Source organism: Anabrus simplex, chromosome 3 (genome assembly GCF_040414725.1).
Source record: "Anabrus simplex isolate iqAnaSimp1 chromosome 3, ASM4041472v1, whole genome shotgun sequence".
Taxonomy (NCBI): domain Eukaryota; kingdom Metazoa; phylum Arthropoda; class Insecta; order Orthoptera; family Tettigoniidae; genus Anabrus; species Anabrus simplex.
This window is the reverse complement of record NC_090267.1, coordinates 87,505,753-87,531,274: the sequence shown is the minus strand read 5'-3', so window position 1 is coordinate 87,531,274 and position 25,522 is coordinate 87,505,753. Positions and strand designations below refer to the sequence as shown.

The 25,522-nt window shown below is 37.3% G+C and overlaps 1 protein-coding gene across 1 annotated transcript in view; it reads right to left on the bottom strand.

Moving 5' to 3' along the window:
• The window catches only part of LOC136866005 (vesicular integral-membrane protein VIP36), a 189,530-nt gene that overhangs the window by 113,465 nt on the left and 50,543 nt on the right, over nucleotides 1-25,522 (bottom strand). The window contains exon 4 of the mRNA XM_067142614.2: nucleotides 11,734-11,896. Coding sequence (XP_066998715.2) covers nucleotides 11,734-11,896 — 163 coding nt within the window. The remainder of the gene's footprint in view (nucleotides 1-11,733; nucleotides 11,897-25,522) is intronic.

Below are 25,522 nucleotides of genomic sequence, written 5' to 3'. Positions count from 1 at the left end.
ACACAAACCATTCAAAATTTACATAAATACCTCATAGACATTTGGAATACTGAAAAATGCCCGAAGAGTGGAATATGGCGATAATACACCCTTTACATAAAAAAGGTGACAGATCAGATCCCAATAATTATCGGGGGATATCATTGCTGTATATCACTTACAAAATTTTTTCAAAGTTATTATACATGAGAATTCAAGAACAACTTGACTGTGAACTTGGAGAATACCAAGGAGGCTTTCGTCCAGATCAAATTATCAGTTTAAAGTGGATTATGAAGCATCATAGGGTTAGAAACGAAAAGTTAGTTATCATTTTTGTTGATTTTAAAAAGGCGTATGATAGTAACCATCATGAGTCATTATTGAATGTCCTAAAAGAATTTGGTTTACATCCAAAACTTATTCGCCTTATTGGAATTACCCTTAAGAACACTAAATCTAAAGTCAGATTTAAAAATGAACTCTCAAAGCCATTTGACATTAACACTGGACTTCGGCAGGGAGATGGACTCTCACAATTATTGTTTAATTGTGTGTTGGAAAAAATCATGCGGGAATGGAATAAGATGTGTCAACCTAACATCAAGATTGGCAGAAAAATAAGACTCAATTGTTTAGCATCCGCTGATGATCTTGCACTAAATTGCAAATAGAAGAACTTGATAACATAGCAAGAAAAGTTGGATTGCAAATTTCATATGAAAAAACAGAAATAATGCCAACCTTCCCTGTTACAGCACCAACCATTACCTTAGCCAATATCAAACAAATTAAAATTGTGAATAAGTTTAAATATCTTGGTGAAATTAGAACACCAATGAAAAATCATCAATAGAAAGCAGAAACATTTAAGTTAAAAAAAAAAGCACAACGAATTACATGGCCAACATACAAGAAAAATTCTCTTTCAATAAATGCCAAACTTCAACATTACTGTTCCGTCATTAAACCTGAAGCGACTTATGCTTGTGAAACACTATTTAAATTGAACACCAAAGCAACAACTGATACACTGCAAAAGGTTGACAGAAGGATACTCAGAACAATCATTAATAAAAAACATCAGGTGGATGGACAATGGAGATTACTGCCTAATGCAGTGGTTTATAGGGAAAGTGAATCTATAATAGATACGATGAGAAAAAGAAGAATTGCCTTTTTCTGTCATCTTTCTAGATTAAATGATAATAGGATAATAAAACAACTATTTAATTACTTTTGGAAAAGTAAAACAAAAAATAATTGGTTTAAAGAAGTTCAGAATGATTTAGAAAAGCTGAATATTACAATGAAGCAAATTGAAAATAGAGAAGAAAAAAGGATTCTCAAGAACAAACAAATAAGATTGTCATTAAAAACTGTACAACACAAACAATATGTCATATCTGATGAAGAAAGGGCAGCCAGGTCAGCCAGAATGAAGAGGTTTTGGGAAAGGAAGAAGATGATGCAAGCTAAATCTTCAGTTAATTCTTTGCTAACGTAAATGTATTTGGGTTTGATTTAGGTGCTCCAATGTGGGCGTAAACTATGTAAATAAATAAATAAATAAATAAATAATACAGGTAGTGGTTCTGCATGAGGTGAATATCAATGTTGATGACAGTAGTGTGACCTCTGTAAAGAAGATTACATTATAAGATGTAATACATACAGTACATAATCATTATAGACTGTTATGCCTTTCAGCGTTCAGTCTCCAAGTCTCTGTGAATTTACTAAACGTCGCCACAATCCTCGATTTGCAACTAGTGTTGTGTAAAAGTAAGATAATGTTTTTCGTAATGCTAACTTCAAATAGAGTTATAAAATAATGATCCACCCTATTAAAACCATACACAAGGGGGTACCCAAAAAACGTAATTATTTTTTAAAAGCTATATATTTTCAATTTTTTATAAAACAACCTTATCCCCTTGCAGGATGCTATCCTCATTTTTCCGTATTGAAAGTCAGTTAAAGTAGAACAATAAAACTTTGATTTCCACCTATTCAATACTTTAAAAGTAATTATAAGATTAGGATCTCATCCTTATTTTATTGCTAAATTATTAAAAACACAAATTATTAGAATAATGTTACTGATTTTAACCTTGTTAAAAATGTATATAGCTGAAGATGTTCAATAATTGAACAAAACATGTCCTATGTTTTTAATAATTTAGCAATAAAATAAGGACGAGATCCTAATTTTATAATTGCTTTTAAAGTATTGAATAGGTAGAAATCAAAGTTTTATTGTTCTACTTTAACCTTATCCCCTTCAAAATACTCCATTACAACTAATACATTTATTCCATCGGTGCTTCCACTGTTCGAAACATTTTCTATATTTATCTTTAGAAATGGCTGACAGCTCCTCCCTAGTTTTTTCTTAACCTCTTCAATGTTATCAAATCCGTGTCCTTTCATGCCCCTTATCATGCGTGGAAATAAGAAACAGTAGCACGGAGCCAGGTTAGGCGAGTAAGGTGTGTGGAGCAGCGGAACCATGCCATTTTTTAGCCAAAAACTGTCTAACAGAGATGGCTGTGTGTGCAGGTGCGTTGTGGTGGAAGAACTAGTCTCCTGTCTGCCATAAATCGGGTCTTTTTTGATGAACACTCTTGTGCAATCTTCTTAAAACTTCCAAATAAAAGGCTTGATTGACTGTCTGACGTGGGGGAACAAATGCTGAATGAACTACGCCTTTGGCATCAAAAAGGCAAATCAGCATTGTTTTGATGTTTGATTTGACTTGACATTTTTTTTGGATGGTGTGACAATGATGCCCTCCATTGGCTTGATTGCTGCTTTGTTTCTGGGTCATTACAATAGCACCATGACTCATCACCAGTAATGACCTTTACAAAAAAATCTGGATCAGTTTTAAGCTGTTGTTTCAAAACACGACATGTTTTAACTCAACGTTCCTTTTTTTTTTTTTTTTTTTTGTCTGTCAGAACCTGAGGAACAAACTTGGCAGCAACCCTTTTCATTCCCAAAACCTCCATTAAAATTCGCTGAACCGAGCTCCAAGATAACCCAATAATCTCTGACAGTTGATCAGTTGTCTGTTGACGGTCTGCAAGCTCCAGCTATGAAATTTTGTCAACATTTTCGTCGATTCGGGCAGTTGATGGACGTCCAGAACGAGGTTTGTCATCAATCGACATTCACTCCTAAATGTATATCAATCGACATGTCGCCATTTTTAAACCGAGCAAACCACTGGTACACTTGAGTTATTCCCATAGCGTCATCTTTGTAAGATGTTCTCAACATTAAAACAGTTTCAGCAGCATTTTTACCGAGTAGAAAACAAAATTTCACAGCTGTACGTTGTTCACTTAAACGTGACATCATAAAAAACGAAACAAGAACAAAACAGCGCTAGCAAAAACAATCACTGCAGATGGACAGAACAAGCCAGGTCGACAACACAAACTTCGCGCACAGCAATGCTATTCCAGTAATTTTTGGGTACCCCTGTATACTGACTGTATCCGTGAATTTCTGAATGTACTCATTTATATTTTTGCGCTTATTTGCGCTAATAAGAGAAATCAATCTACAGCATTTCAGTGGCACTGTACAGCCTATCCAGGCAGCATCTATTTCAAGTATGGTATTGTAGTAAAGTGCAGTTGCGGAAGGATGAATTTTTCAGATATGTAGATGTCATTCAAGAAACAAAGGTATTTCACGTAATTTGGCACAGAAAATCAAAGAAACAGTGAGGGTGTTTTTGGGGAAAGTTCTCCTGTTATTGACAAAATGTCACAGACATTATGACAGTTTCTTAGAGAAAGCCGCAATTATCCAAAGAATGCTTCCAGTCACTACGTATTACATTCGGATGTACAACTCGTAATATACGCTAGTTATCAGCTGGTGGTTTGGCACACTTTCTACAGCACGGCTTTATTCGGAAGAAGTGGTTTCTGCTACACATACACCAACTGGGAATATCAGAGACCATCTACAGAAACCATTTGGGAAGAGATTCTCACTGTTTGGAATCTACAGTCGGGAATGAGACAATTTTTAAAATGTTCAAAAAGACGGGACCTCGAACACTCTTGATTGCAGTGCATGGCTGATGAGATGGCAGTGAAGATGGCGTAATTTGGAATGATGACATGATGATGATGAAAGAGGTGATCAGGTGTAATGTATGGTAGGCCTACTGCTCAACTAACAAAGACAAATGACTGGCCATTACCCTCAAACTAAAGTTTTCTGTGTTGTCTCTATTACTCATATTTTAAATGTGAATTTCTATCTTATATGATCTGTATTCATCTTTCATGATTTTGGAGATAGCACTTGCTCTTAAATGATGTATTTAGGCTATAAACATTTACAGCAAGCTATACTGGAGCCAATAAAAGCAAAATGTGCAATTTAAGAAACATTATTTTAGATTATTATTATTATTATTATTATTATTATTATTATTATTATTATTATTATTACTACTACTACTATCGTTATCACATACCAATTGGTTTCGTTAGAATTACTAATTTCACTGAACAAATTATCGGTAAAAAGCAAGTGAAAAACTCTAATTCAGTCTCTGGTTTCATACTTCGCGGAGGTTTGTAGTCTGAAACCGCTGTAAATGGCGATTTCTTGAAATCGTGATCTATTGATTTATAATTGCGCCAGCCATCAGCATCAGCTACATGTTGGGTTATGGTACACAAGCCGACCATTGCCAATTCACTTGTAGGCACCGTCAAATGCTATTAGATATATTCAACTAGGGTACACAGAAGGAGTAGAGGTGTGAAAATACTGGGGTTTTGTACAAATTACCTGACATATACAACATTGAACAGCACACTGTATAAGACTAAGAGAGCACACAGCAACCATGGTTGTTTACTACCACTCAAACCTTCGCATGTGTGAATGGACTTGACAGCTGATGCCTACACTGCTATCTAAATAATAGATTTTTGACTGACTGTCAAATAGTATCTGGATTTTACAAAGTTTCATGCTGAACCAAAAGATGGCAGTACAGTATAGCATCATGTACTTTGTCGGCTAAGAGACAGCAGATGAGTGGTGGGGGATACAATGGCATGTCGGGCCTCGCCCAACACGTGACCGGAAAGGGAATATCGTAATGGCAGACGAGAGGTAAGGGTTAAGTAATTTTGTATCAATAATGCATAATATGATAATACAATGCCCTTATCCCTTTTCTCTACAGGGTCAAGTATGAAGTGAGATGCATTTTCGTAGAGAGTTTTTACGACCGTATGCCATTATTGACGTCAACCTCATCAGAAGAATTAACGAGATGTAACTAATGACGTGATATGAGCAACTAAAACAGACTATATTTAATTTATATGTAGGCCTAAAAGACGTGTTCATCATCTATTGTCGTTTTAAGTTTCAAAGACCAACTGAAACAAACCTTAAAGATGGTAATAATAATAATGTTATTTGCTTTACGTCCCACTAACTACTTTTTAAGGTCTTCGGAGACGCTGAGGTGCCGGAAGTTAGTCCCGCAGGAGTTCTTTTAGCTGCCTCTGTGGATCAGCGGTAGAGTGTCGGCCTCCGGATCCCAAGATAGCGGGTTCAAACCCGGCAGAGGTAGTCGGATTTTTGAAGGGCGGAAAAAAGTCCATTCGACACTCCATGTCGTACGATGTCGGCATGTAAAAGATCTCTGGTGACACATTTGGTGTTTACCCGACAAAATTCATTAAATCTCAGCCATAGACGCCCAAGAGAGTTTCGGTTTACTCGGTCTGCCATCTAGTGGGGGCCTAGAGTAAAACGGAACGTCGAAATTGACGAGCAGACAGCCAGATGGCGTCAAATTGAAATGTCTGCACACGGTAGCTGAGGCCATACGATTATTATTATTATTAGGAGTTCTTTTACGTGCCAGTAAATCTACCGACACGGGGCTGTCGTATTTGAGCACCTTCAAATACCACCGGACTGAGCCAAGATCGAACCTGCCAAGTTGGGGTTAGAAGGCCAGCACCTTAACCGTCTGAGCCACTCAGCCCGGCCCTTAAAGATGGCAGAAATAAACCCATAAACCTGGGGAACACTTGCCAAGGAATGTTTATTTTGGCGGCAAAGTGTCTGTGCCTCTGATCAACACTTCGAACAAAACTGCCACAGACATGAAGATATTAAGCGACAGGAATGTCAACTTCGTCAAACTCAGCTGAGATCTCCCCCGTCCCTCAGCTGCGCGATGTGAGGACGTATGTTCTACGCAAGAATTGGCCCATACAGTCACTGGAAGTTTAAATACAAACTGCTGTGATTTGAAGTGAGCTATTAGCCAGGAAACCTGTAAACTCGGAAACGAGTAACTGCCAACGATGACGACATTTAGAAATACTTGCTTCCAATTAAAATAGCCAGTACAGTAGAACCCCGTTATCCGAAATAAAGGGGGCGGAGCCACTTCGATTGACGCGTTTTTTCGGATGACAAATGGTAAATATTTTCGGAAGTTAAATGTCAAAATAAAAATGCATAAACTCTGTTAAGCAAAGGTGCATACTGTATATTAACAAAAAATATTTACATAATGCCACTCATTGTATAAAATCAGCGATTTTCTTCTGAATTTTCTTGGTGCAGTGCTGTCGTGCAGCTATGTCGTGCCACCGTTTAATCAACAATGCATCAACTGGTGTAGATTCATTGCTTTGTTCAACAAAGCGCAAAGCAATCTAAAATAATGAAACAATTTGTTTGTTACTACTGAACTAAATATTGTATACAGTAATTTTATTACAGTACTGTAGTTTAAGCGTGTGGTACTGTGTTTTAATAAAAATTTGAAATCAATCTTACCTCCAATGCATTAAATCCACCATCTGCTGTAACTTGATTCTCAAAACTGCCATTGTCAAGGTTGGAGTCACCTGCATATTCTTCATAATGAACACAGTAATAATAATAATAATAATAATAATAATAATAATAATAATAATAATAATAACAACAATAATAATAATAATTCCTACTTGTTCGAGAAAAAATGTATCATGGAACGAACTGTTTTGTTTTATGCTACATGTGCATTCTGGCACAAGTCATAATATAAAAATAGGGTTTGCCTAGTAGCTCTCAGCACATGTAGCAAGAGAATTACGAATATTGACGGCTAAGAACAAGAGGGTAAAAATAAAATTTTAAAATACAATTTTCCCAGAGCATTTCAGTTAAGCCGGGTTTCGGTTAAGTGGGGTTCTACTGTATAACTCAAATATATTCATAAGTTTGTTAAAGAATAATGTAGAATATTTAAAGGTACAATTCATAGCTCTTTTTAGCCTAGAAGTCATGTTTACTGAACAAAATTTGAGGTTATCACATACTGGACCCCACTTTACTTTTTTTGGCTGTAAAAGTGGAAAAAAAAAAGCGGGGGTTTCTAATACGTGAGTAAATATGGTATTATCTCAGGCAGACAGAAAAGAAATATATAAAATCTCAAAATGCATCTATAACAACTCCTGTATTGGCTTGGAAATTCATCTTGGGAAAAATGCGAGGATTCATTTTGTCACATCAGACTACAGTAGCTGAGAAAGAGACAATGACTGTAAAAGTGGTATTTACTTATGCTCAGACACGCCAACTCAGCTAAGCAGTATGTTCCAAGCTGTTAGTAGAGAGATGGCATTGAATGACGTTAATATACAAATAAGCCTGAATGGAGTTTTTAAAAGTAGGAAAGATCTTAATATGAACACTCAAGACAACAAATTGGGGCAAATATTCTTTTATTGGAAGAGGAATGAAGTATTGGAGTAATTTACCAAGGGAGATGTTCGATAAATTTCCAACTTTTTTCTTAAATTGTTTCAAAGACGTGGTAGGGAATTTGCCACCTGGCCAATAGCCTCAATGCAGATCAGTTAATAATAATAATGTTATTTGTTTTACGTCCCACTAACTACTCTTTTACGGTTTTCGGAGACGCCGAGGTGCCGGAATTTAGTCCCGCAGGAGTTCTTTTACGTGGCAGTAAATCTACCGACACGAGGTGGACGTATTTGAGCACCTTCAAATACCACTGGACTGAGCCAGGATTGAACCTAATGCAGATCAGTAGTGAATGATGAGTTTGAATGAATGATGCAACTTGGAAATACAGTGAAACCTCTCTAATACAGACAAATGAACGGAAAAATTTGTCTGCATTTGGAAAGTGTCTGTTAATGGGAAGGGATTCTTGCATAATCAAGATTTATTCATCGCAATGCATGCATGTATGTCGGGTATTCAGTCCGAGAGCTGGTTGGAACCTCCACCGTTTCACCAACAGCTGTCATAGATAGCCTAGGCGACACTGAAGAGGCATGCTAGGGAAATGAGTAGCGAGGTTGTTTCTGTTGCTTTCCTCACTGAGCCAGAAGTTGCTATTACATATCAGTCTGCCAAGCCCACTGAAATGCATGCACCAACTGACCCTATGAGTGATCTTTTCACACCATTCATAACAGGGAATGGCTGCATAAGGAATGGTATTACTAGCATCGCTCATACCTAGGTCACTTTCATATTGTCAAAGCCAAGGGTAAGACCAAGACAGGTCAATGAAAGTAACAAATTTATTCTAGCCCATACCAGAAAACATAGTACACTGTAAACAGACATTTTAAGGGGTAACTTAGTACATACATTTATAGTATAGTATGTTACCAGTTGCAAGGTTTTTAACTGGAGTTAACTCAAATTAATACTGTATACTTCAACTCACAAACTCTCATACCTTAAAAACCTAGGCTGGTTTGTCAAGAATATTTCATGTCGACTCTCGTTTCCTCCAGTAGTTTTATTGCTTTCGCATCTCCCTGACGAAGATAAACCAAAGCATAGTTAATTATCAAAGTATCTAAACTGGAGTTTTCACATTTACCATCTTCTACCCCACTATCACCATACTCAACAGTTTTCAGTTCTGTTGCCTGCAGATCCTTCACCATTTCACCAATATCCACTGAATTTCTCTTAAACTGTACACTCTTATCAATCAAGGTATATTCACTGGCAACATTTTCGTACTCTGGCTGGTTCAAAAGACCTTGGATCAAATCTTGTAGTAGTACTTTTCCCTCTTGATTTTCCAAGTTCCCTTTGGTTCTGTTAGCACAAAATCCTGCCTTGAAGAAACAGTTGCAAATCATGTCCTTTGTTACAGCTTCCCAAGACAAGTCAATCCATCTCGCTGCATCCAGTACGGTGACAGATTTGGTGAGATAAGAGGTAGAAGTTTCAATGTTAAGGTTTGCTGTGAGCCGTCTCCGTATTAGCTGTCTGTACTGGCCTTTGAAAATGTGAATGATGCCTTGATCAAGAGGTTGACAGACAGAAGTAGTGTTTGGGAGAAAGAACACTAACTGGACATCTCATAAGTTTAATTCAGGATGGGAGGTCACATTGTCTAGGAAAAGTAAAACTTCCTGTTTTGGTTCTTCATTTTCTTATCAAGAGGAACAAGCCAGTAAGTCATAATTTCTTGTATCATCCAAACTTTTCTATTCCACTGGTAATGTCCTTATATCCAGTCCTTTTAAACAGTGATGGTTTTATGACTTTCCAATACCAAGAAGTTTTGATGTTTCACCTGCCATATTGGAGCAGAATAGCACAGTCAGATGTTCTTTAGAAATTTTTCTTCCACTAGATTTTTCTCCCTAGAAACCTAAAACAGGAAGAGCATGGTAAAAATAGACCAGTGCCATCCACATTATAAATACCATCTTCCTTACAACTTGCAATAATGGAGGACACCTTCTCTTCCCACTATTCAATTTGCGGGCCAGTGACATCAGCAGATTCCCCCATACACAGTTTTGTAGCTAATGTACTGCCTAATTCAAAAGTTTTCCAGCCAACGATTTGAAGCTTTAAAATATTCACAGCCCAGTACTCTTGGCTACTTCCTTAGCCTTATCTTGATTAGGACAAGAGGCTGGAATGCTTTTGCTTCTTGCAGCAGAAAACAACTCAAACAGAATTATATCAATAGCAAGACCTTGAGTTTTAGGAAATTTGTTCTTTCTGTTACCATCACTGTTCTCACGCTTTTTTGTTGGAGAGTTGAATTTATTTGTCTCTTTCCTGCACTAAATTTATCTACAAGCACACGAACACTGAGCTTGTTTTTTTTTCTGTTGATAAACTCAACCATAATTGGTATTTTATTTGATCTTTTAACAAGGTGGACCCAACATAAACTATTTTAAATAGTTTCTTTACTAGATTGTTTTTTTTTCTACGCACTTGATAACTTCAACATTTTCCTGAATTGTTAAACTTTCAAATGCCATAGTTATGTACTAAAAGGAAGTGACTAGAAAGAACTATTGGGCTGCTTTGTTGTCTCACCTCGCTACTCCATTGTCAGCACTAAAAATGGACTTCCCTGCATTGAAATGAAGAGTAACAGATTTACAAATACCTATAATTGCCGAAACTCAGCAGACTACCATGTACAGCATAAGAACACAAACATTTGCACGAAATACCTGCACTGCATTTATTTGCACTCATACATCTTTTGAAATGTATAAACCTACACTGTCATCACTTCAATCTTCACTCTATTGTATCTGCAGTGAAGAGGTAAAAGCATACTTTGGGAATGTAGAATAGGTATCTGTGTCCATACTTAGGAGTGTCTGCAAAAGAGAGCTCGGATTTATGTCGGGACATAAAATTCTGTCCATATAAGGGGAATGTCCACATCTTAAAGGTATCTGTAAGAAGAAGTTTCACTGTACCATAAGTTTATAAGAAAGATAAGGTACTCAACTCCCAAAGAATATAAAACATGAAAAACTCTACAGAGAATTTTCAGCACTCAGCTCATCTGATTGTCTAGACAGACAGCCACCTCATGCACGGTTAGTGTGCCTGTCTCTTACCCGGAGGTCCCAGGTTTGATTCCCGGCCAGTCTGGGGATTTTACTGTAATTCTATATTAAGGATTGGAATGGGGTTCACTCAACCTCACGACACCAACTGAGGAGCTCTGTGATAAGGAAGGCTGCGGACCCAAATGTGACAGACAATCAATACGGCTCGTAATGTCATTACACTGACCACATGACACTCCAAAATCTGCAAGCCATCAGGCTGGACAGCAGTCATCATGGCAGACCAAGGTCCTTACTGAGCTACTGCACCATGAACACTTTCTTTTTTGTTTATATGATGTTGCAATCTAGACTGTAAGAGCCTAAAAATTTAAGTCTACCTAACATTATAACAACCAAAGTATAATCTTATGTACATAATTCTCTACATTAATTTTACCTATGAATTACTACTAGTCATCATTACCTAAAATATTTAGGAATATTCCTGCAATCATTATGTACAGCAACTAAGAGAGTTACAACACAGAGTTTCAAGATTGCTATGATCAAGACCAAATGTACTTAGGTTCAGGTCGCAGATTGGTAGTTATTACTTTACTCTGATATTTTAATAATCAGAAATGATAAACGATAAACATTAAGTCCGCACACATCAAATGTAACACAAGATCTCATTCAGGATAGTCAGTCCAACAGACAACACATTTCTCAAATACTACACATGCTCCCTCAACCACGGATAACATTGAGCCACACAGTATCAAACATGCAATATTACTTATTTTCCAACCCTGCCTCTTTGGTAGTATTCCCTGCCTCTATCACATATCCCAAAGGGAGAGGTTACGCATCTGTATGAACATACCAGTTAGTACATCCCTCTCGTACCGGATAGCAATATGAGTGTCGAAGTCCAGGTTGCGGAACTTGGCCTCACACCCTGCCAGCTGAGTATGAGTGCCATCACGATCATGGTCGTAGTGCAGGGAGCCATTATTCACCATGGCTGATATGTATGGGTGTTGATGCTGCCAAACACAAAACAAATTTCTATTCATAGTGAATATTGCCCAAAAAAACAGCAATTGAGTACAAATATGATTATGTCCCGACAGCACAAATTGCATTTATAATACTACCAATTTCAAAGTATAGGAAAATATGGAAACCTGGAACAAACATTCTGAATTGCGAACTAGTGCTCTTCAGGTCAGATTCAATACCTCATTCTTATACCATATTAGTCTTCTCCTGAAAATACTAGCTATCTTGCATGATATCATTAGTCCTGATAATAATTATTCTTCCTTCTTGACCGTACCTAGACCTTTCAATTAGGCACTCCCAAATTTACTTAAGATCATCATGTGTCGTTACCACCAGATCTTATTGTACTCCCTCCTGCAGAGCAGATTCAATAGATCATTTCCATTTTGCCTTTGGCCTTCCTCTTCCTTTGCTCGGTGCTTCATGTCCAAGGAACAACTTACAGGCTGGGATTCATCCAGTCTCATTATATGACAACACCAGCAAAACTGCTTATCTTGAAGCCTTAAGTGTTCCTTTCAGGTATTACTGTATATATGCAAATATCGTATTTACTCGTGTATTAGACCCCATCGCATATTAGAACCCCCCTCCTCCTCCGCCCCCCCTTGGCTTTTCGAGATGAAGAAATTGAAAAAAAAAAAGATTTCACATACATGACCCCCCAACATAATTCGTCAGATAAGAACAACGATTCCGCTTCGAAGCGGGTACAAGCCTTACTGCAGCTTGATGACATAGCACAAATTTGTGAATAGTCTCGTCCATATGACCAACACAATGAAAGAACTCTAAAACTGAGATGAGCACAACAAATTGCATGGCCAAGTTACAAAAACCAGTCTCTTTCAATTAATGCTAAATTTCGCCATTATAACTCCGTCATCAAACCAGAAGCAATGTATGCAAATGAAACATTATTCAAACTAAATACCCAATTATTAATTAAAAAAACACCAGGTTAATGGCCAGTGGAGAGTTTTACCCAATTCAGTCATTTACAAGGAAAGTGAATCAATTACTGACACGACGAGAAAACGGAGGATTGTATTTTTTTAAACATATATACCGTTTGCTAAATTTTAGACTCCTAAAACAACTTTTTGATTTCTTTTGGAATAGTAAAACAAAAAACACTTGGTTTAAAGAAATACAAATGGATTTGGATGAATTGAAAATTATTACAGAGCAAACTGAAAACAGAGAAGAAGATTCTAAACAACAAATATAAAACAATCACTTAAAACATCAAAACTTAAGCAGTATGTTATATCGGCAGAAGAACGGGCTGCAAGATCATCTAGAATGAAGAAGTTTTGGGAAGAGAAGAAATGATCAAGTGTTAGAAAATGAACATATTTCTTTGATTGACTTATTTTTTGGAGATTTTATTGTATAAAGTTGATTTTGGTGCTCCAATGTGGGCAGAAACAGTTTAAATAAATAAATAAACAATTTACCAGATATCATAATAGGAGTTGAATCATGGCTACAACGAGATGTTATAGATACAGAAATTTTCTTTCGGAACTGTAGTGTTTATTATAGAGATAGGATAGGTGATACAATAATTTGAAATCTATGAAAATGTTGAGAATGAGAAACATGAAATTCTAGGTGCAAGGCTCATCTTCAAAGATAGTATGCAACTGGACATTTTTGGAAGAGGAGATAAGATAATCAACTATACGGAGATTGACAGGAAAAGAAAAAAGTGATTGTAGCGAGTGATCACAATTTACTGAATCTTAACTGTGGTGTAAATTGAATGATAGAAAGCATTATCAATAAATGGTAAATAAGTTATCCTGGGAAGGGTGGCGTTTTTATTTTTCTGCTAACTGATTCATTTGATCAAATCTGAAGATATTCATTGAAGGGAAGGCATGAAAAGCTATTTGCATGTAAATTGGCTCTATGGGTTGTCAATAATAGCCTGGTACCATACAGTACCAGAAGTCTCTTACGAGAGCAAATTTTGTAAAGTTTAGTAATACCCTTAAATTAAATATGATTAAATGTGACCCATGTCATCTTTTCATCTGGATGAAAAATAACCTGAAAAAGTATTTACAAAATTCTATAGCCACATAAATTTTTAAAATAAAGTATATTTGTAGGCTATCATTTACAACTGTTCATAAAATTGTTTCTACACATTACACACGCCTCCTCTGTGGAGTTAACTTCAACAAGTGACCTACTGTTTCATTTATGGGACTTTACTCCTTGTCAAAGAAGCACACAAATATCTCTGACATCCTGGAGTGAGGAGTATGTTTTAGGTTTTTAATTGTACGGTACAGTGCACACACAACTTCCCATCAATATTGAAAATGAGAAAATGAAAACCTACAATCTGTTTTCCAGTCATTGACCGGGTCAGGGATGGAATGAATGAAGTAGATATAGGCTATTAGTACGATGGGGTCGCCACTCCTAAAGTGATTTATTAATGACTGATAGATGCTATGAAATGAGAATGGAGAGTGTTGCTGGAATGAAAGATGACAGGGAAAGCCGGAGTACCCGGAGAAAAACCTGTCCCGCCTCCGCTTTGTCCAGCACAAATCTCACATGGAACGACCGGGATTTGAACCGACTATTTTCACCATTTTGGTCCGTATTGACTTATATACAAATTATTTTATAGAAATTCGGGATTTGAACCACGGTAACCAGCGGTGAGAGGCCGACGCGCTGCCGTCTGAGCAACGGAGGCTCTCCCATCAATATTACTCTTCATAAATTCAGTATCATATTGTATAATTAAGTGGTTGTAGTTTCTGATAACCACAACTAACTGAGTGCTTAAAAAAAAAACAACCCAAGTTTCTGGTTGTATATTCTAGGCTGAGAAAACTTGTTGCTGTAGAAAAATTATAAGAACTTTATTTTGGGAGGTTGAAGAAAATTGTAACTTAAGTATTAAATTATGAATACATGTGGCTATAAGATTAAAAAAAATTTCATTACCATCAGATAAATAGTTTTCCATGTACATATTTTTAAGTGAGCAGTTCCTAGAGAAGAAGCCATAAACCTGGACAATATTTACTACAACCACAAATGAAAAATAATTAACTTCAAAAACAATTTGTCTTATAAACTCTAATGCAGAATTCAACAAGGGGAATATTGGTATAACTCATTTTGCAACAGGCCTATTGCTTCATTGTTAATTAAAGCCTAAACTCGAATGTCCATAATTAAAAAAAACCAACAGTATAGGTTGTAGTTAGGATGTGAAGGAGAAGTTTATAACCCTTGATGAAGGAGAGGGTGTGTAGAGTATGGTTCCTGTGTATGGGACCCACGTCAGGATTACTTGGTTTAAGAATTAGAAAAGATCCAAAGGAAAGCAAAGGAAAGGAAAACAGCACAATTTGTTATGGGTGATTTTTGACAAAAGAGCAGTGTTATGAAAATGTTAAAAACTCCGGGCTGAGAACACTTGGGAATAAAGAGACAAGCTGCTGAACTAAGTGGTATGTTCCAAGCTGTCTGTGGGGAGATGGCAAGGAATGATATTAGCAGAAGAATAAGCTTGAATGGAGTTTTTTAAAGTAGGAATGATCATAATGTGAATTTGGAATTCAAGAGGATAAACTGGGGCAAATATTTGTTTATAGGAAGAGGAATAAAGAATCAAATAATTTACCAAGGGAGATGTTCAATGAATTTTCAAATTCCTTGAAATCATTTAAGAAAAGACTAAGGAAATGAATGACTGACAGGGAATCTGCCAACAGGGCAACAGCACTAAATGCAGGTCAGTGTTGATTGATTGACTGATGACTGATTTGAACACGGTCAACTGCATCCTCTGCCAATAAAGTGACTGTCTTTAGATTTCAATTTATAATAACCTGTCATCTTTGTTTGAGTTGTTATTTTAACACGCTGTGGTAAAGATGAGAAAGTATTAATTCCTAGGATCCTCTTATCCCTATTCCAGAGTTCAAATGCCTACAGTTCCCAGTGAAGTCTGCTTTACAATGACAATAAGCAAGTCACGACAAAAACACTGAAAAGAACAGGTGATCTCCACGCTCACTGCTTTTCTCACAGTCAGTTACATGTTGCCATTTTAAGAGTGAGCAGTTGTAAATAACTATTTGTTTCCATTCTGGAAATACAACTAAAGAGTTTGAATACCGTGGGGTACTGAAATGACACTGCCAATCAGTGAAACCAAGCATGGTAACGGCCGATGTATGTCAGCGATATCATAAACTACCCATCAATGACAAGTATGTTGTGCTAGTACTTAATAAGGCTGTGCATTTTATATACTTCAATTACTGAAGTTGTCAAAATGCAGGCATTCTGCCTAGCAATATATTTAAATTATCAGTGATAAACTGGAATGGGCCTCTTCATTTAAGCATCTTTAAATGCCTATCAAATGTGCCGAAATTTGATTACATAATCCTGAGCACAAGAGGCAAACATCTAACTAAATGCCACCAAAAAGTCCTAATACTTATATTTTCATGCAACTGCACTGAAGCAATACATGCGTCTGAGTAGTTGGCTGATGAGTTACATAAAGCATTTCTTTCTGGAAGATACTAATGGAAAATATTTTCCTGTGGAATTATTGTTATGATAGAGAACGTACCAAGAAAGTGTAGCAAGGGATCACACTTCAAAATTAATAACAAACATTAATATAATAAAATACACTTTAGAGGCACATTCATTTATTTAGTGTATGGCTTTTAGTGCTGGAAGTGTCTGAGGCCATGTCCGACTTGCCTGGTGCAGGTCTTTCTATTTGATGCACACGGGCGATCTCCACATGAGATTATGACGTAAGGAGAGGGTGAAACTCTGTGTCGGTACATAGCCCACTCCTGTTAAATAATGCCAAGGGGTCTGTTCAAGGCTTAATATTCCCATCCAGCACAAAAATTAACATCAATAGCGTAATATGCACTTACTCTAAATGAACACTGCGGAGAGGTTTGGAATTGGATCCAGGCTTTTGGCACACAATCTAGTGATAAGAAATTGTATTGTGTGTTATCACTCTTACATTACCAACCAATATTCTGATGGTAATTTTTTTTCCCCCCATCGGGACTCGAAGTGGCTAACCACTGTGTCAGACCATTAAAGATCGATGTATCAACGATCGTGGCTAACAGGCATGCCCTTTTCAAAGGTCAGTCAGTCAACAAAGGATAAATTAATATCGAAATATAACTCAACACAGTCTAACACCAGCAGAATGCATTTTAAAAATAAGAACTTACGATCATGAGTAATTAATAAAATATTTTTTCTTTCCTAATAACTACATACACGGTGTAGAATCAATGCAATTTTTTTTTTAACTCTGGTTATTTTAAGCCATTGCACACCTGTAATTCAATAAATACTGCTGACCGATTTCCCAGTCTATTTTAAAAGATAACCATAGGGATATTTGACAAAAGTGAAAAAAAATCATAAAAACGTATGCTTAAACCGATTTCAAATGAAAGATACCTAACAAACAGTTCCAATGCATTGTTTGGATAATACCACATGTCGCTGTGTATTGTATAATTTAAAAATTGCACTCAACAGAATGCATTTCAGATACCATAATCATCAGATTTAATATCGTCTGTAACAAATAAATAGTGGACCCTCGGCATAAGTATATGTGCAGTACTACCATTGTGTTTTTATCTTGAAAACTATGCCCCTGGAGTTATTTTGTAGGTTATCTATCAGGCTGTTGATTGTCATTCTATTCCAAAACTGAATCTCTAAAACTAATATGTACATAAGATTTACTTGACCCTGATTGTCATTTTAAGCCTTCTTTCATTCTTATACCCCATATAAGCTCACCGAACAAAAAAAATTAGTCACCTAGTGTGCACGCACAAATGGACTGTTAAGACTGTACAGATGGCGCAGCAAACAAGTCCTGTGCTCAACCGCGTGTGTACTGCCTCTATGTGAGCATAAGGCAGTAGCAATCAGTGAGACATTGATGTTACAAGCGGACAGTGTACGTCAACATGGGTAGATGTAAGGATGTGACAGAGTGGCAAAAACAGGCAATCGCATTTGGCCATACGGTGCACGAAGTTGCTGGATTTCTTGCTGTTTCGCAGCGGACTGTTCAACGTGTCTACAAGTAGTGGTATTACACGTGGCGATGAGAAACGACATCAGAATTTTATTGTGGTCTGAAAAAGATCCTGACTGAAAGGGATGGGAGATGCGTTTCAAGGCTTGTGAATTAAAATCACTTCCGAACCCGGCAGGAATTGCTGGAATCAGTGAATGAAGGTCCATCCCATCCTGTTAGCGAGAGAACATTGTGACAGGAACTGTATGCAATGAACCTTTGGAGTCGGTCACCTCGCAAGAGGCCATTGCTCACACAGACGCATAAAGCTGAAAGTCTTCAGTGGGTTAGAAATCATCGAACGTGGACAGTAGCTGATTGGCGGAACGTAATGTGGTATGACGAATCACGCTTTTGCCTGTATTCCAATGATGCATGTCGCTGAATACACTGAAGGCCGAATGAAGCATTTCATCCTTGTTGTTGTGATGTTTGGGACATCACTGAATGTTTTTAATTATTGAACTATATATTTAATTGATAATATGTATATATTTAATCACTGATAGGTCATTTTAAATTAATATGTGTGTATATATATATATATATATATATAGGGTTTTTATCATCCATTTCAATCATCATTTCATTTCTTTGTATCGCGGCTAACGTATTCTGAACGAACAAATTATTGGGTAAAGTATTTCAACATCACGCATATTTATAACTTGCAGTAAATTTTCCAATAGCCGTTGTGAGGTGACCAGAGTCAGCAGGCTAATTTCAGCCCAGTTCCAGGAAAAGTACGTCATCGAGGTTACGAGAGATATTACCCTCTCCACCTCATGAAAAGACCGTTGATACATTATTAACACCCACTTTTCAAACTCAGCTTCGAGACGCTTTATTTCAGCGGGAAAGTTCAGCCTATGTGAATGAACGTAATGAAGCAACATGATGGATGCACAGCTATACAAGGGAGAAGGGATGAGACCTCGAATCTTACTGGACCATGTGGTATGGCTGATGGAAGGAGACTTTTGAACCAATATATACCACCGACAAGGGCTGGAGAGGACACTAACTAACATTCTCATTCAGACTCTCATTCAGACTCACATTGACATTCTGATTCTGATTCTCACGCTTGGAAGATACTCTTACTACGATTCTACGTCTACACATCGGAGAAGATTTTAACTTAGTTCACTTCGCATCTGAGTATATTCTACTCAAAAGTTACTCTCATTGGGACTTGTTATCTCAATGACGAGAGGTAGTCAACGGGAGACCAGTTCTGACTGGTATAGGGGAGGAGAGCTTTTATTATGAGTTTAGCTACGCTACTGTTCCGTAATACGGAAGAATACGAAGGTATTCTCTCCATGAACATAACCCATGGTGGTTTTGCACTTAAAATTAGGACTCATTACGACTTTATGTAAGGAGTACAATAGGAAGTGTTAAAGACAGGAAATGTGGATGTAGGACTGGAATCCAACAACAGATGAACAGCCTGTACGAGAGATCCACCCATCTTCAGCTTCAAGACAACAGAGTCTACATTTGGTGAGCTTATGGCATAAGTTACTGCAAGTCTTCGCGCAACAGTTCATTTTCTTAAAGTTAATTTCATTCACTTTTTCTTTTGCTTCCGTAAGTTCAGATTTCGTTAATACGCCGTTACGTCACGTTTTTCATCTTAATAAATAGCTGTTTTAATTTGTATTTTATGAAATGATTATTAATGATCCTTAAATTCCAAGTTAGTGTACTTAATGATTTGTGTTCCGTTCACCTCACCCCTGGGAGTTTTTTGAGTCTCATTACGTATTTTTTATTTATTATTATTATTATTAATAATTATCTACTTTTGTTTTCAAGCCATAAGCTTGAAGACTGGCGCCCTTGGGATACTGTTTCTGGAGAAACCATGACATATCATTTATTTATTTTAATATTAAAGTGACCCGCCACGTTATAAATTTGTCATTAATCTGTGGGCCAAGTGGGTACGTCACAAATTGTCGCCACAACTGAGGGGCTCGTAAATCATTAAGTACTGGTATAGAAGGATAAACTCAGTAGTTTGGGGGTAACTGTTGTGTATCCACAGTATATTTTTCTAGTGTGTTTGATTTTGGGGGTAACATGGCCGAGCAAGAGGAGAAAGACATGACGCTGCGTAGTGGACACGTGCTGAAGGGTAGTACTTTAGGTAATTCTAAGGATGAGTTAGATAAATGTGTAGAGGAAGAAACTGATATTAGGAGTGAAGATAGCGAAGGGAATAAGAGTAGGAATGACGAAGTTACGTTAGATTCAGACGATAGTACGATGGGGGGCGAGACGGAGGTTAGTCCTAACAGTGAGAGTAATAATAATCAGTTACTTGAAATGATGCAGTTAATGTTAAGTAAGATAGAGGATAGTAATAAAAAATGAAATGGAACAAAATAAATCCGAAATAAAAAAGGAATTAGAACAAATTAAAACAGATGTAGAACAAACTAAATCAGAAATAAAAAATGAAGTAGAACAAACTAAATCAGAAATTAAAAATGAAGTAGAACAAACTAAACGAGAATTAAGTAAGGCATTGAATGAACACAAGGTCGAAGCTAATAAAAGGATGGACGAACATAGCAAACAGTTACAAGAATTATTTAAGCAAAATGAAAGATTTAACAAGCAGATAGAGGAACAGAAAGAGACAACTAAGCAAAACAAACAAGAGGTAGAAAAGAAATTTGTAGAGCAGAGGAGTGAGTTGTTGGGATTAATGGAAAAAGAAAGCAACAACACTAGACAGGAGTTAGAGACACAGGTGACAAGTATTAAAAATAAAGTTGAGATCCAAAAGGAAGAAATAAAAGAATTTAAAGATCAGGTACAAAACAAGATCGATACCGTTAAGTGTATAATAGAAGACAACACTAGGGAACAAAGAGAAAAGTTTGCGATAGTAGAAGGCAATACAGTGGAAATTAAGACATTGAAAGAAAAACAGAACACTGTAGTGAATGAAATTGAAAGAAGAGATAAAGATGTAGATAACCGCATAGCGATGGCAGAAGCACGCATACGACGAGAAGTAAGAGAAAGGCAAGGTAACACTGAGAGACAAAGTCATGGAGGGATTTACAGTAAGGAAATCGAATTACCGAAGTTCAATGGGAAACAAACTAACCCATTAGAATTTCTTAAAATAGTAGAAAAACGGTTTGGGAAACGGATTGAGGAAGGGTTTATGGACTGGGAAGAGGCGATCGACATTATTGATCATGCTTTTGTGGGAGAGACGCGTTCCTGGTTTTCAGTCTATAAAAGTAACATGAAAAGTCAGGAGGAATTTAAGACGAAGTTCACAGACAAATACTGGAACGAAAACGTTCAAAGCCGTGAAAGAGAAAGGGTAGTATTTGGGAAATTCAAACATAATGAATGTGTCTCTATGACTGAGTATTTTTTGTCACATGTTATGATTTGCCAGAATTTAGACGGAATCACGGCTGATTCAGATGTAGTCAGATTACTGTTACGACATTTTCCAGACAGGGTACGCGAAGCAGCGTGTTTGCAAAGTATAAAAACTATTCAGGAAATGGAGCAGTTATTAGGGAGTTTTGATGCACTAGGAAACATTGGGCATAGAACAGGAAACTCACATAATTTTGTTCCTCATAGTGAACCAAGGGACAATAAGAGACAGCCAAACTACGAGAATCGTAATCAGTTTCAGCCAAGGCATAACGGTAGGGGTGGCGCACCTGAAAATAGAACGGGAAATACCCAACAAGTCAGAGGACAAGGTACTAACGAGCCAAGTGTAGGTACACGATCGCAACCTTTAAACTAAATGCAGGCTGTAATGATGGGTCAGAATTCCAGCCTTACCAGGAAGTAGTTAGGAATTGTGTTATGAAACTATTGCCATATGACCTAGATGTTAAGGAAGACCTTATGTGTGAACCAGATAATAATTATTTAGATTCGGGTGAAGAAGAGATTAATCCTGTGGTTCAATTAGAAGTTTGGGGGGCGTATGTTCACGCGTTAATTGATACTGGAAGTCAGAAATCATGTATAAGTTCAGAATGGTATGACTCTTTAGTTAAACAGGGTATTATGATAGAAGAGATGCCTGTTAAGTCTACATTCATTATTACAGCTGTTGGTAAAAAGTCGAAACAAATATGCAAGCAGGTTGCGGTGCCGATTTGTATAGAGGGTTTTATTTCAGTACAGGTATGTTTGGTTATTCCTCACCTTGTATTTGATCTCATCTTGGGATGTGACTGGCTGACTTTAAAATCGGCTCAGCTAGATTACGCTGATGCAACGGTAAATGTGAAGTGGGATAATAAGTATGTCAAACTCGAACTGAAAAATGAAATTCAGAGGAAAACGAATGTTTGTGCTATGTGGAGTGTTATTGAGGTTTCTAGATATGAGGAGAAACCCAGTGAGGGGTTTAATTTATGCCAGTTGTGGTTGAAAGAGGATCAGAAGGATGCCTTATTTGAAGCTGCGAGTAACAGTAAATTAGAGGAAGTCCAGAGGGACGAATTGTTGGCAGTGTTATGTGAACACGCTGAGATTTTTTCTAAGAAACCTGGTAAAACACATGTTTATGAACATTCTTTTTCAGTGCTGGATGACAGTCCTTTCAGCGGGCCACGGTATGCTATCCCACACAAATATGCCAAGGCAGTTGACGATTAGATACAAGCTATGTTAGCTGATGGGATAATTGAAGTGTCTAATAGCCAGTATGTAAATTCTTTAATCGTTGTGCCTAAGAGTGATGGGAGCGTTAGAATTTGCATTGATGGGAGGGATATGAATAGACGTATTTGTACTGACCAGTTAAAATCACAGACTGTTGAAGAGTTAATTCAGGGCTTTGAGGGTAAAAAATGGTTTTCATCTGTTGATTTAAGAAGTAGTTTTTGGCAGATTCCTTTGAGAGTAGAGGACAGGCCTCTGACAGCATTTAGTCATAAGTACAGCTTGTATCAGTTTCAGCGCGTTCCCTACGGGACGAAGACTAGTTCTGCAGCCTTAATTAGAGCATTAAATATTGCATTAGGTGATGATACAGGTGATTTCGCCACGGTTTATATTGATGATCTGGTGATTGCGTCTAGGACCTTTGAAGAGCATTTGTGTCACTTAGAGAAGGTGTTTACTAAGTTAGAGCGTGCTGGTTTTACTTTGAAGTTAGATAAGTGTGTTTTTGGTAGACAGGAGGTCACATTTTTGGGACACCGTGTATCTGCGATAGGGGTTACGCCTGAGAGTACAAGGATTGAGAAAATATTGAATACCAGTACACCTAGAAATATCAAGGAATTAAGGTCGTATATTGGAGTATGCAATTTCTTTAGACGCTTTGTACTAAGATTTGCAAACTTACTTGAGCCGTTTAGAGACTTGTTAAAAGCCGGCAGTAAGTGGAAATGGACAGGTCACCACAAAGCTTTTAGTGATTTAAAGGAAGGTTTCAGGCAAGCAGTTGTTCTGAAGTACCCCGTGGCAAATAAGAAGTATGTGTTACTCACTGACGCATCTCACTATGGTCTGGCTGGTGTATTATGTCAAGAGGATGACAACGGAGACCTAGGAATAGTGTCATTAGCGTCTAGAGGTTTAAGTGGACCGGAGAAACGGTATTCCATTACCGAGCTTGAATTCTTAGCTATTGTGTATTCCTTAAGTAAATTTAGGATGTATGTTTTAGGTGTTAAATTTGAGATTAGGACTGATCACCATGCTCTTTCATTTATACCTACATGTAAGCTATCATCCAATAGGGTTAGTAGGTGGATACTGGCCTTACAGGAGTACGATTTTTCTGTTGTGCATATAAAAGGAAAAGACAATGTCCTTGCTGATCTGTTGTCCAGAGATCAGAAATTGTGTGATGAAGGAAGTTTCCTGAAAACACAGGAAGGCATTTTAATTTGTGCATGCCTTAGTAAGGACAAAAAGCCTGCTCTAAACAGATTACGCAACCTGTTGGTGGAACAGTCTGTGGACGAAGAATGTAGGGAACCTTTGTCTGTACTTCAGGGAGGTGAGCAGGTTACTGTGACTCGCGGTAGACACGTTTTTAAATTGTTAGACGGATTTCTAGCTAGAAAATGTAGCGAACATAAATGGGCTATATGTGTACCCAAATCGCTACGTGTGGAGTTAATTTGGTTCATCCACAGGGAATTAGGGCATTATGGTGCTAATAAGGTTCTGTATGAAATCCAACAGAATTTTATCTGGGACAAGATGGGAAGAGAAATCAGAAAGGTTCTTGCCACTTGTGATCTATGTCAGAGAAGTAAGATACCGAACCGTTACTTAGAGGGACCTCGTCAGGCAGTAATTGCAGAAAAATCTGGTGACTTGGTGTGTATCGACCTTTTCGGTCCTATTGTAAAAGGACAATACAGCTTTCAATATATTTTCGTTTTGATAGACGCTTTTTCTAAATTGGTCAGATTATACCCTATGAGGAAAGCAACAGGAAAATCCTGTAGTCGTATAATCCAAGAGAAGTATGTCCCTGAATTAGGTATTCCTCAGAGAATATTGTCAGACAGTGGACCACAATTTACATCGAAGAAGTGGAAAGCCGTAATTAGAGAATTAGGTATTACTCAGGTCCATTCATCCATCAGAAATCCTCAGGGGAACATGTGTGAACGGGTGATGAAGGAACTAGCGCGCATGTTTAGGTCACTAGTTCACGAGAGGCATTCCGCTTGGGTAGCGAAATTATCCCTTACTGAGACATGGATCAATGCCGTTCAGCACGAAAGTACTAGATTGACACCTTTGCAAGTTCATTTCGGTACTAAGCCACAAAATGAATTGGTGAGAGTATTGGGTATTACTGAGGTGCCGCAGCGTAATGCTGAATTTTATGTTAGATTGGCCAGAGAAAACCTAGTAAAAGCTGGCAACCTTCGAAAGAAGCAGCAAAAACGTAAGGTATTGGATGAATTTGAGATAGGTGACCTTGTTCTTTTGAGAGTTCCCATGTTATCTAACAGCGAAGATAAAGTCACAAAAAAGTTTTTCCTTTTATATCAAGGACCTTATCGTATACATAAGAAACTAGGACCTTGTGCTTATAAATTATCTGACGGCGATTGCATTTTATTGGGTTCATTCAACATTCGAAGTTTACGTAAATATATTACGAGTGCGGTGGATTTTCCATAGTGCTGGAATATAGGTCAGTGAGCCAGGCCACGCTTATCTCTTATATAATATACACCTGTCGCAGCGTGGAGTGACTGCTCTCTGGTAGGTGGAGTTTCCCAAGTTTTGTTTTGCTTGCTACACGATGTGTGTGTATACGATTGACACGAGTTCATTACCAAGATTACGTCTGTTCTCTTTACGTAACGCCATGTATGGGTAATTTAGTATTTGATTTTATATAACGAGGATCATTAATATTGCAGTTTAAAATTTGTAAATTCCCCGTAGACTATAAGAAGTCTTCATAAAGACTTGCAATAATTTTACC